The sequence below is a fragment of the Lygodium microphyllum genome, unplaced genomic scaffold (genome assembly GCF_053477565.2).
Source record: "Lygodium microphyllum isolate KBCC unplaced genomic scaffold, Lygodium_microphyllum_v1.1.10 scaffold_106, whole genome shotgun sequence".
NCBI lineage: Eukaryota > Viridiplantae > Streptophyta > Polypodiopsida > Schizaeales > Lygodiaceae > Lygodium > Lygodium microphyllum.
In genome coordinates this window covers 170650-184424 of record NW_028229589.1, presented here as the reverse complement: position 1 = coordinate 184424, position 13775 = coordinate 170650, and the positions used below count along the sequence as shown (strand labels likewise).

General features: G+C 39.4%; 1 protein-coding gene across 1 annotated transcript in view; it reads right to left on the bottom strand.

The window, feature by feature from the left end:
* Positions 1–10098, bottom strand: part of LOC148008632 (agamous-like MADS-box protein AGL11) — a 74045-nt gene extending 63947 nt beyond the window's left edge. Inside the window, exons 1-2 of the mRNA XM_087674143.1 lie at positions 9545–10098; positions 9287–9467 (exon numbers count right to left, since the gene is read on the bottom strand). Coding sequence (XP_087530269.1) covers positions 9287–9467; positions 9545–9729 — 366 coding nt within the window. The 5' untranslated portion in view covers positions 9730–10098. The remainder of the gene's footprint in view (positions 1–9286; positions 9468–9544) is intronic.
* Between the last annotated feature and the right edge of the window lie 3677 nt (positions 10099–13775).

The window sequence follows — 13775 nt, the reverse complement described above, 5'->3', positions numbered from 1 at the left end:
TAATCACGGAATCATGATTAGATAGGAAATAGGGTTAGGGTGTCTTCATATCCAATCCGTTCCTGATTGCACTAGGCTGACCTCGTCGGTCCTAGGGTTCCAATTCAAACCGAGTTTCATCTTTTTAGCGAGCGATCCTTAGGGCAGAAACCCTAGATCGTTTCTCGCAAGTATGTCCTATTGTCCCTACATTCCGTGAATGTGGACAGGTCTTTAGGGTATGAGAGTTTCAGCTTGGCAATAAGAGTGACTAGGTCACGTCTTCAACGTGCTAAACCCTAGTTAGCATTTGGGATATGTTGCATCGATTTAACCATTCCTAAGCGAGTCCTTCGCGGTTTAGGTGTTTAGGGTAAACCAATTTACTTGTCTATTCTTGAAGATATTTACGATACCATTTTCGTAATCACATGATTCATTGCCTACATATGATTAGATTTACAAACCCTAACTTTTCTGGTTAAGATCAAAGCATAGGTTAAGTTACGGCATAATTTTCATTGATCCTTCTAAAACATGCATTCACGATTCATGTTGCTGGGCTTTTAGGGTTTATGTTAAAACGAACCATGCAGCCTTTTCCTAATTTCATTCTAAATGAATTATTCATATGCTGAATGAGCATTACACAACCTTTCGTAACTACTTACGTAATTGATTGAGATTTATGCCAACCGACTAGATTTTAATCTACTTCATGCAGCCCTAGAATCATTTCCATGCCTTGCAAATTCCTACTGTTGTTAGCCATCCTCTTTAATGAATCATTGCGAAGAAAGAGATGTCTAATAATGCAACATGCAATTTATCTTTCCATGAATAATCGAAGTGTACAACAATAATTTCAACTTTGTAATGATGGTCATTAGTTGATCTAGATTCATTACCTTGCAATGCATAAAAGCCACTTGCTAAGAATGCATAGAGATCTTATGCTCTTTTTTCATTCGTTTATTTGAAAAATACAAATGACCGATTCTTTGATTGTGAGTTATTTCCTTTAAAATAGCCAATAGTGCATCGTAATTCCATAAATTATCCATGCACAATTGCAATATTTCGTCATAAACCAAAATTAGGAAGAAAACCTGGACTTGTGGATTCTGTGAAATATCCACATGAATGTTAGGAGATGATCCTCCTGCGGTTGCGCCTTGTGCCTTTTTAGGGGCCATCGCGAATTCAACCTTCTTGCCTTGCCATAGACTTATGATCTTGGCCCGTCTCCTTCGCACGCGAAACTCCCTTTGAGATTCGGCTTCCTTGACCGATGCTTCGTCTTGTGGAATTGGGCTTTGAAGACCTTTTAGGCTTCCTTCTCGAAGCTTAAGAGGGAAAAGAAATTTGGGCTTTCGGAGGGTTCAAAAGGGAAGGGCCTTTTTAATTCGGTTAGAAAAATAGGCTTGTGGGAGTTGAAATGGGAAAGGGTTTAAAACCCGGCTAATATGGCTTTTTGGGATTGTAAGGGAATGGGAACTTACAAATTCCGGATATAATAGGCCTTCATGAAAAAGGATACAATGGTTTTAAAATACTTGTGTGGGAAGGGTTTTAAAAGGAAACCCGGGGTTAAAAACCTTGTGGAAATGCTATGAAAAAGGAATTAAAAAACCCGACTAGTATGAGCTTTATGGGGGATGCAAGGGAAAGGGTTGATTCTCGAGGATGCAACAGGAGGGAAGGGGGCTTAAATTCCAGGGGAGGCAAGGGGAAGGCTTAATTTCCCGGGGTTTAAAAAAACCCCTTGTATAAGAATGCAAAGGGGGGAAAGGGGGCTTAAAGAGCCCCCCCTTAGAAGCTTCTAAGGCTTCTAGCTACAGCACGTGGCAGGGAGGGAAGAGGATGGAAGCTCGCTGGCGGCCACAATTCTTCAAGAGCAAAACGAATGGAAACGGCGCTGGCGGGGTACTCAGCCTTCAGGCGGTGGCAGCTGGCGCAGCACGTACCTCTCATCTCTCTCCTTCAACCTCACGACTCCCTCCTCGCGAATGGCAGCCTGTACCTCCTCACAATTCAGAATACTCTCTCTTTCTCCTCCCCCCTTAGAGGGGGTTTATATAGGACAAGGGGGGGAAGAGGGCTCTCTTCCACGTAGTGCCTTGCGTGGCTATCCCCCCCCTGCCACCTCTCTCCTTCCCATTTCAGTCATCCCCTTCCCTCAACCACGCTTCGGCTGGGGGAAGGAAATAAAAAAAAATTGCACTAATTATAACATTATTCTCTTGACCTCCTCCCAAGAGGAGGTTCATACAAAGATATGCGGGTTTCTTTAAACCTTGTCTTGTTTGGCCAATGGAGATCAGGATACGTTGTGTACACTTTTAAAGATCGCATCATCCGTATCTTCAATGCCATCATCGTCATTGCATGAGACTCACGCGTGCACGTAATATTTTTTAGTAGAAATATTACATCTATGGGTACAAGATTCCTAAAGTTGCCTGGACTACTTGTTGTCATGCAAATGATACATCCTATAGTAATTGGTTTAATTAGTGTGGTTAATTGTTATGTTTTAGTGGCATTGAATGTAATAATGCAATAAATGATGTACAATACTAACTAGTACGGAAAACTATTATGATCAAAATCATAGATGTCGAGTCAAATTCAAATTTTTTGAGTTTTCACTTAAAAGAAAGCTGAGAGAGAGAGCCAAGTGGTGTACAACCTGCTTTTCCAGCCATTTATTGATATTAACATAGCTTTCTCTCCCTACACACACACATGCACGCACACACGCACGGCAAAGCTCATCAAACTTACAAGATGTAGATGCTAACATTCCACTACACAAGCTCACCTAGTAGTTCAGTGAGCTCTACACACGACAATAGGAGCAACCTTTCCACATCCCATGCCGACACAGAGAGCCTCCACCAGGATGATATGGGGATGATACCTTGGAATAGCTAGTATAATGGAGTGCTACAAGACCAAAGTTCACCTAGAGAGAGAGAGAGAGAGAGAGAGAGAGAGAGAGAGAGAGAGAGAGAGAGAGAGAGCATTGGGATCCACTACCCACACACAGACACAACCACTCATTAGACACCTCATGCAATGGAAGATGAGCGCATTCTTAGCCTAGTTTTGCAGGGAATTATATCAACTGTTCCTCAGTCAGGATCCTAGAGAGGCATGGCAACTTTTCAAAGACCATTGCTCAACCACACCCATTACCTCGATACATGATGGCAACATGTAGTTAGTCTCTACACATTAGCAAGTCAGCCTCCTCTCCTTGATCCACCAAAATCGAACACACAGACCACCATTTTCTTTAAAGAGAGCAAAGTCTATGTGGCTATTGACAGACTTAGAAGAGGTCAAGCATAGGATCATGATGGATTAGTCCGCAGAGAACTTGATTCATGCTAGAGATTTGGTATCAAAGTTCCTAGCTTACATGTTTAACAAGGTCATGTGCAAAGGCCTCTTAGAAAATTGGAGTGCAAACACCATTCTACCTATCCTCAAGTTAGGAGATCCTAGTATATCGAGTAACTATGAAATTATTATGGTTGGCTACACATTGGCTAAATTATATGCCTCCATTATTGAGTAGGAGTTGAGAAAATAAGCAGAGATGTGGGGGCTTGGAGCACATAGATACGCTGGCTTTAGGAGAGGCTTCTCTATTTTGGATCACATCCTCACACTTAGAGTAGTCATTGAGGAGATCAAGGCTTATGGTTGTCAGATATATTGCTATTTTGTAGATTTCTACAAAGCATTTGATAGAGTGATGAGATACTAATTGATACAAAGACTACATGCTAAGGGAGTGCCTAATGAGCTCAATTGGGGGATTTAGACACTATATGAGGGGGGGTTGTTAGTTCCTATTTACTCCACCATTGGGGTGAAGTAGGGATGTGTCCTTTCTCCACCACTATTTGGCATATACATTGATGGAATTGTTGACTACATAACCTAGGGAGGAGATAGAGGAGCTCCCCTAGGGAGTCAATCATAAATATATGTATGTATCACGTGAGTTCAACATAAGGGATTTTCAAAATACCATTTTTACACATTTTTCACATACAGAAGGGTCCCATATAAAGGGGTTACTGACAAATTCAATAGAAATGGGTTATGTTTTATTATAGAAAATTCATAGATAAGGATATTTATAAATACACCCTGAACACACGTGATATATAGGTTATGCATATAGTGAATTACCCAAGGGAGCTCCACTAGTTGGTAGTTGGATACCTCTCCTCTTATATGTAGAAGTTATTGTATTGATAGTTGATTTCCCACAAAGAATATAGAGACATTTGAATGCACTACACTCTTATGGCTCAGATAGTGGGCTCTCAATGAACCTTGGTAAAACCAAGGTGATGGTGTTTAATCTACCACCATAGTGGGTTAGCAGATTAGCACTTAAACTCACATATGGGAAGGAGGAGCTAGAGTATGTGGATTCATATATGTATTTGTGGATGTTATATTTATAGGTCCCACTTTCTCTCTGAGGGAGGCAATATATATTAGATTGACACAAGGTTATGCAATAATAGATGGATTGGAGAGGATGTGCTCATAGGTCCAATTTTAGGAACCTCGCACTAAGATGTTGGATGGATGGAGCCCCACTTTGGATCACCATAGCCAAATTAAGTCCCACATTCTATGGAGTCCCATTTTGGATCACGACCACTAATTAGTGGTGCACAGATCGGTCGCCGTATGTGCGCGTAGTGAGTGTCTGAAGGTCCCCAAGAACAAAAGAACTCTACTTTTTACACAAAAACCAATGAAGAAAGCTTGCACGACATGAACAAGAGACCAATTGGGTGCAATCTCTCCCCATGCCTTGTGTGAGTGCTCCACAAAGCATGTATTTAATATATTATTCATATTCAAGCTCAAATAATAGCTAAAATTACAAAATAGCACGCTTTAGCTTTTGAGTTTGCTTTTGTGCCAATAAAGAATTAAAGCTAATGGGTGCCCAAGAAGTCAGGTGGTACCCAAATACAATGTCCAATACAAATATTTAAATCATGCGCCCATGCACATACAAAAATAATAAATAAATATCAAGCGCTTTGATAAATAAGCGTGACAAAATATAGGCGCCGTGCCTAAGATACGCGCCCATAAAAAATTGACGATAATTTGAATACACGCTATCCTCCAATGCTCCCCAATGCCACCGCTGCTTGCTCTACACATCAACTGAAGCATTCACAATTGCTAGAAAGATAATACAATTAAACCGACAAAAGTGAATACCTAGCAGTCTTCAGCTACATAAATAAATTGGTTAGAAATCAATCCTAACCTTAATTTATTACGAGTGCGCACTCTAAACTCATAAATGTTTATTAATTTAAATATGTATTTTGCGGAATCACCCGCTATGGAATCAACCATGTACACATAAAATTAATAAAACGCCCAAAAAGGATAGGCGTCCCCATCGACTTCTCGCACAAAGAATCCAATTTGTGTATGAGCCCCAGTAATAAAATTTTACGAAATCCACCGCAAAACCTCACGGAATCCACCGTGGCATGGAATCCATCGTGGAATATGCCTCTTGGCATCAATTAGGCCCCACATTCGATGGATGGAGGTCGATGGAGAGGCCAATTGTATCCATGATCTCTAGGATGATTAGATGTAAAGCTTCAATACTACATGAGATCATTAGAGTTGAGCTAGTGACCACACTGATTGTAGTAGAGGCCCTCGCTTGATCAATCACATACATACACAATCTATGGGATCTACACAGACATAGATTTGTACGATCGGCTCTTGAGTCCTCTTGACAACTTACCAATAAGGATAAAACTTCTTGTTGTTATGTGTAGATGTCAACTTGGTTTGAGTTACATGGCTTTAGCATAGACAGACTACCCCAATTCCAATACTCCCTTGATGCACTATTGTTGACCTTGAGCCACTCAAAGATCACCATAGTTATTATTATTAGGATGGATCTCACCTAACTAGACATCAAGAGGATATGGTTGGCACCAATACAAGAGTTAGGGATGAAGATGGCTTTCTACAAAGAGAATCTTCTTCATACTATAGATGTTGGATTTATTGTCCACCCAAGATACATAGACACGCACCTCTCACATGGGATTAGATGTGCTATTGGTTAGTTGCGTGCCTCTTCACACTTGTTAGAAATTGAGACTTGAAGATACATATCCATACCACCAAGAGAGTGCACATGCCATTTGTCACCTAGAGCTAGAGATAGAGGAGCACTAGGTTTATTGATGCCCAACATACTATGAGATCTAAGGCCGTTTCCACCGTTTATTTAGAAATGGATTCGAGCCACTATCTCGAGTCATGGATTTGAGCCACTATCTCAAGTCATGTATTCCAGCCCAACATGCTATGAGATCTAAGGCCATTTCCGAAATTTATTTAGGAACGGATTCAAGCCACTATCTCAAGTCATGGATTCCACCCACCAAGAGTGTCTTAGTATCTCTCTCTTAGAGATATGACAACCTTGGGATTTTATTGTCATGAGAATAATAGCTCCAGGACACTGAGGTCCCACCCAAAGGCAACTTACACATTTCTTTGTGAGAGAGACCCAAGAGACTTAAACACAACCACAATCTTACTCATCTACACATACACGTAGGACATTGATTGATCGAGCCATCTAGCTTAGTGATCTAGATGCCCTAAACCTTGACATTGGTGTTGATGACACTTTCATAGGCAAATACAAGAGATTGTTGCCTTGGCTAGAGTGAGCTCCTCCACATCCCCATGACTTTGTATCAGCTAGGGCTCTTTATTTGTTAGTTTGAGTTCTCCTTACTTCTAACTTCCAGCCTCATTGTATTGTTCATTATAGTTTCATTTATTGTTCTTTCTAGATAGTTGTATTGTCATACAAATGATTGTAACTCATGATCTCATTTCCCTGTTTTAATATATCATATCATTTCTCTTTCTCAGCTTCTAAAACCTTGCCCAACTCTTGGGGCACCTTTCATTACCATGCATATTCTACTCAATCCGTCCAATGCCCACAATGTTCTACTCAATCCATGCCCACAATGTTCATGAGTTCTACTATTCCCATGGCCATTCTAGGTATGAATAACCTTAACAAATAAAACATAATTCCAATGCTCCATTGCATTCCTACTTCTGCTGATGGGACATATGAGAATCAAGATGCTCTTTCTTTTGAGTCTAGTCAATGGTCATGCCACATCATTGTCACCTAAAATGCACCAATTCTTTTTTTACTTCAAGTTAATCACTTGAGACTTGCTTTCATGTGCAATTTGTGGTTACTCTGTATTACCAAGCTCAAGAACACCATGAAGAATGTTCATGGTAACATCATTCCTTCCAAGAGGAAGATGAGCTTGGAATGCATTGCCATCAACATGATGATAAATCTTCCTCCTAGTTATTTATGATGTTCTTAACTCCAATCTACTTAGTTCTCACCTTTTGCGATACTTTTAGTAGTTGGGAGCAACTAGTTCCTATAATCTTGGCCAAGAGGCTCAATGTAAAAAATACTACTAACCCTCATAGTGGTGTAGCACCAATGCATTGAGCAACTAGGGCCTCTTCTTGTGCTAGAAGAAGAGGAAGAGAGAAGAAAGAAGAAGAAAAAGAAAGTCATGTTAACATTTACTTGAGGCCAAAATGACCTATGACACCAAAATTGTGATCATAATTAACCCATGTCTCTCGTCATGAAAGAAACAAATAAAACAACTTAAAAGTAGACCCACTTGTATAAAAGAGCTCTCGACTCTCCTATTATCTAAACTATAAAGCATAGAGCTATTATGAAGGAATTTGTATACATCAATGACAGAATCTCCTAAGGTGAGGCTCTAATTGGAGAATGTTCGATGATCCATATTCTTGGATCATCTCATAGTCCATATCTAGTGCCAAGGTGTGGGTCCTCCTAGCTCTACACAACAATGTGGCTCTATCATTGGTCACTTTAGGGTGGTACTTTACTTTGTGTTTAGGTAGGTGGTAAAGCCTATGCTAGTGGCAACGAGGCCCTCGAGAAGTTACTTGGTTCATAATTAGCTTTCACTAACGACTATAATTGGTCATGATAATGAACGAGATGAATCACGTTACATGTATGTTTCGTGATTATTGTTTTGCAAGTTCCATGTAAAGTCAAGGTCAACAAATGACACATTGTGAAGGATCGCTACTTCAATTTCAGGAACTTTTGGATAACCAAACCACTCGAACTCACCTTTGTACTTTCAAATGTATCCCTCTAACTTTATTTGGCTCCTCCAATGTCGAGTTCGAGAAGGTAACTCCATCTTTGTCTCAGTGCTTGTATGCACGGTGAACTCAGGGACACAAGATGGGAGTTGATTGCTAGTATCATTGCTTGACACCTTTGAATTGCGAGGTGTAGTCATGTCGTCAACCTCCAAGATGCTTTCTCTACAGAAACTCTCTCCAGGATTTGGATAGTGATCGCTCATACTCTTCGTGAGAGATGGAGATGGTTCTAAAGGGAGGATGAGGAGGAGAGAGGCTTTCTTGTGGACATGGGATTCTTGCATCTTCTTTCACCTAGCCCCTCATCTATGGTCTGGCAAGATAACCCATTAAATTGTTTATTTAGTGCACAACCATTGTATTTACTCCTTACAGGGCCTTATTTGTACTTCATTTTTTACATTACGGGGAATTTCCCGAAGGTGTCATTCGTAATGATGATGATGTTGTTGATGATAAAAGGAAAAAGGGACAATGATAATGATGCTGATGGTGATGATAACATCATCATGGTCAAGATCTCATGCCTTGGCATGTTTGTGTCAAAATCTCTATTTCTTTCTCTATCATGCTGCCAAAACAAGAAACGGGACTGATACTTCGATGCCGGTGACACGAGGGTCATGGTTGAAGCGATACAATAGAAAACATATTGGTGGGTTGGTTTGATATAAGCATATTAAGCACTTGGACAACTCTAACTTAGTAGAGAAAGGAATATCCCATCTCCTTCTCCGCCTACTTGTCGTCAATGATTTATCTTCTACCACTTTCCATAAGAATCGGCCACACTCCTACAATGATACACACTGCGAGACTCCCTGCTTAGATTGCTTGGGAGAGCAACCATACGAAAGAAACATTGCACATAATTTTGTATGCGCATGAAAGCATGAGCCGTTAAAGTTGCATTTACACATGGAGTTCTGCTCATTGCTGCAAGAAAAGATAGTATACTGACTAAATGTCGTATGAACAAAAAGCCATGGATCATGGAACATACATGAGCAGCTACACGTTGAAGGTCGTCCGTGCCAGAGGCGGATGCGGAGCTGGGTACAGCTGCCCCACAGCTGGTAGTAGTAGTATTATTATGGAAGCTCTGAATCTCCTTATGATGACGAATATCCGTCAGGCTGCTGCCGCTCTGGCTCAAGTAGGCTTCCAGAATAGAGCGCATGGACCTGAGTCCATGTATATCCTTTACTAAATTTGTGCTACTACATATGATGAATTTTGCAAGACTGAATTTGTGACGTACCTGCGCGGACTGTTGAAGGTGAAGAGCTTGCCGGCGGCTGAGAGGACCATGAGGGCCACGTCGACGTCGCAAAGCACGGCCAGCTCCTGGGCCTTCTTGAAGAACCCAACCTTGCGCTTGCAGAAGCTCACGTTCCGCGTCGTCCCATTCTCGATCCTCCGCAGCTCCACCTTCCCTCGCCCCATTAAAATTACTCTTTTTGTCTTGTTGCTATCCTTATCAATGTATTTGTATGTACGTGTGATACCCTGTGTCTCTCTCTCTCTCTCTCAGAGTCGGAACACGTCCGCCGCCGCCCGCCGTATCATCGAGCCGCAATTACTATCGCTGACGTTATCTTTCTGTCATTATCGTTGTCATCGACATTTTTGTGATTCATTGCTTGTATGCCGATGCATATGGTTTCCATAAGTAGAAACACCGAATCACCGATCAGCCGCAAAGACGCGGCTGCCCTCATGTCTTTTTACAAAATGCTTTTTGTCGTGCTATGCTCGTCCTAATGTAACCTGGTTGAAAATGACTGTCCTTCCAACCTCTAAGTAGATCATCAGCTCTGCCTTTGCCAATGCCGAGCCAAGATCATTTTTTAAGCTTACAAATTTCTCATAGGTAGTGCAGCCCTTCAGAACACTTCCAGCTCCTCCACAATGACAAACACGGTGTGCTGCTGTATGGGTAAGCATAGTAAGATTCAATGGTGTCATGGTATCATCCCTTTGGATTATCATGATCCTTGCCATCTTCATTGTGAAGGAGGGCACTTCCTTGCTTCTTTGATCTATGTAGTATCTCTTCAACTATTGATTCATGTCTTTTTCATGCTTAAAATTGATGTATTGTGTATGTTATAAGCATCTTATATTATGAATTTTAAGTACAGAAGAAGTTCACTTGATCATCATTTAGATTGCAGATATGTTGAATTGTAGATATGCCTTGGTTGGACAACCTAAAAGTTTTTATTTGGAAAACTCTTAAGGAATCACATTTCTCAAGAAAACCAAGTTTTTTCATGTGCTAGGATTTACAAGCTTTCTTCCTATCAAATCCGTACTCAATTTGGAGTTCTGTGTCAAAACTTATGTCAGTTCAGGTAAATTGGACTTGAAACAAGAAAACAAACAAGACAATAGATCTTCGTGCACACTTCTACGACACAGGTTTCGTCACGATTACTCACTCTTGTATTTCTACGTTTTTGCCAAAATTAGACAGATCATCTTCAATTTTGGCCAAAAAGTAAAGCCATAACATTTTGAGTGTTGTTCATATTTCTTATCTATGTTGGACTGATTTCTCCTCTCACACGTTTTATCTATTTTGGGTTGCTTTATTCTTGCTCACGTTTAGTCTATCTTGGGTCTCTTTCTTTTGGAGAATACTTTTTAAACTAAACATATTTTGTTATAGCATAGTTTTTGCGTATGATTTGTTGTGCTGTAGTTTCGTCTCGTCGTTTCGTACATGGTGTGCAGATTCTGTGATATTATATTGTATGTATTCTCTCAGCCACCTATGTTGAATTCGATAATTGTCAATGGATTTCTTTCCAGGCAACGTTCCGTTCCTCACTTTCAAGGATAAGGATTCCTTGGGTGGAAAGTAAAAATGCTGCTAATTTTTTGAAGGCGATGACTTGCATAATGGCAATTATGAATGTCTGCCTCAACCAATTGATCAGGTTCATGATAATACCCTTGTAACTAAAGGACCTATCTTTGAAGAATGACAAACTCTTTATAATGAGTGGGTCGTTAGATGCAACAAAGCAGCTTGTCAATATATTCTTTCTACTCTTCAAGAACCTCTTATGCTTGATGTATGTAATCTTTAAACCTCGCAAGTTATATGAAAGTATTTGATATCAAATTTTGAGAAGAAATCTATTACAAAAATACTTTACCTTTGTAGTAAGCTCACTGAGTTACAATACAATATCATAACTTCTATGACAACACATATTGAATAATTCAAGAATATTATCAATCAGCTTGCTGCTTTTGCTAATGCTATTCCACGAAAGCAATTGGTAACACAACTTCTTGATACTGTAAAGGATCTTGCTTATGATAATATTGTTACCATATTATCTAACAAAGATGGGATCAATTTTGATAAAGCTTATATATCTTTGATTGAATATTCACAATAACATGAAAGATGATACCACAAATCAAGAAACGGTTATGATCTCACAAGAGGACACACATCTGAACAAATCGACCAAGCTTTACTTGCTCGAAGGTGTCCCTTTCCACGTTCTACACGTAGGAGCCGTGGTGGTGGTAACTTCTCTGGTCTCAAGCTTCCTACAGACATTGTTCTTATTGCAATAGAAATGGTCACACTACAGATGATTGTTGGGTAAAACAATATGATGAAGAACATAGTATTACAAATAAACAACCGTGTTTATCCAGAGATTCTTCCCCTTGTGACTACTGCAAAAAGAGTGAACATCCAACCCACCTATGTTTCAAGAGGCGTTTTGATTCAAATCGTAATAGAGCATATGCTGCTACACATGACAACACTACTGAATAAGCAAATTGTGTGAGTTATTCTCTCTCTCCGAAAAGGATACTTTATGTTCATGATGAATCTCTTTTTATTATTGATTCTAGTGCTACGGGAAACATGACATATCAGTCCCAATGGTTACATAATTATCATTCTATTCCCATCAAGAAATTGGTTTATATTGTTGATGACACAACTTGTCAAGTCAAAGGTATATGTGATTTATATCTCGATACTCTTTCTTCAACAAGAATTTTGCGTGGAAATTTACATGTCCCAGATCTACAAAGGAATCTTCTTTTAGTTGCAAGACTTGTGGATCTTGGTCTCTTTGTTGGTTTTGACCATACCAAGTGTCACATTGAGAAAGATGGCCAAACCATAGCTGTTACTCCTCAAAATGGTAATGTTCTTGAGTTATCTTTAAATGAAGAGGTTGCAAATGTTGTTACACCTCGTGGTGATCTTAACATCAAAATGTGGTATCATTGCTTTGTTCACTTTGATTTTTCTAAGTTTGTAGATCTTTATCGGCATGACCTTGTTCAAGGTGTGAAATTCAAAGCTCGTCCTTGTATGGGTATTTGTAAATATTTATACACTTGGAAAGGATTTTTGCAAAACCCTTTTCGTTTCCACCACAACTCATTCCAGAGATTTTTTTGATCTTATTCACACTGATATTTGTGTACCTTTTTCTCCATCAAAATCTCAATATGAGTATTTCATGACTTTTATTGATGACTTCTCAAGATACACCACTGTTTTTCTATTGCGACAGAAATCACAAGCTTTATTATATTTTAAGCAATATCAAAAAGCTGCAGAACTTTATATTGGTTATCACATCAAGAAACTTCGCAGTGATAATGGTGGAGAATACATTTTAAATGATTTTGATGATTATTGTAGTAATCACAGTATTCATCAAGAATATACGGTTCCCTACTCTCCTCAATAGAAAGGTGTTGTTGAACCGAAAAATAGAACTATTCTCAATGCCATGTGATGTATGCTCATTCATTTTGGCTAATCTTGATGATTCTTGGATGAAGTAATCTTAACAGTAGTATTTGTGCGAAATCATCTTCCTACAATTACTCCTTTTGGTAAAATACCAATTACTACGTGGACATGTGAAATTCCTTCTATTTCACATTTCGAACTTTTGGATGTATTGCTTATATTCATGTACCCAAAGAGACTCACATAAAACTTGATTCTCCCAGTTTGAAAGTAATTTTCATTGGATATTCAACTTTTTCTAAGGGATACAAGTTTTATGATCCATCCAAGAAGGTAATTATAAGTCGTAATGCTATTTTCAATGAGCAACTTATGGGCAGCGCATGGTCTCAACGGGATGGTGGGCGGATATGGTTAGTAGAGGACGTTGATAACACAAAGTTATTACTCACTTCTTTTCCTTTTCTATATGATGATGAACCTCCTTTAGGGGATAATATTGACTCTTCAAATCAGGATTCACAACCTGCACCTATTATTGCTGATGATTACAAGCTTGGCATCATCTTTATGTTGTTCTTCCAATTGATAATGAGCATGATACTTGTCATGTTTATGATGTTGATATTCTTGAGAATGCTCTTAATATTTGTGAAGACCGTGTCTCTTATATTGATGCCATGTCATCTTGACAAAGGCAACAATGGTAGGAGGCCATGGAAACCGAGTATGAATATCTTCT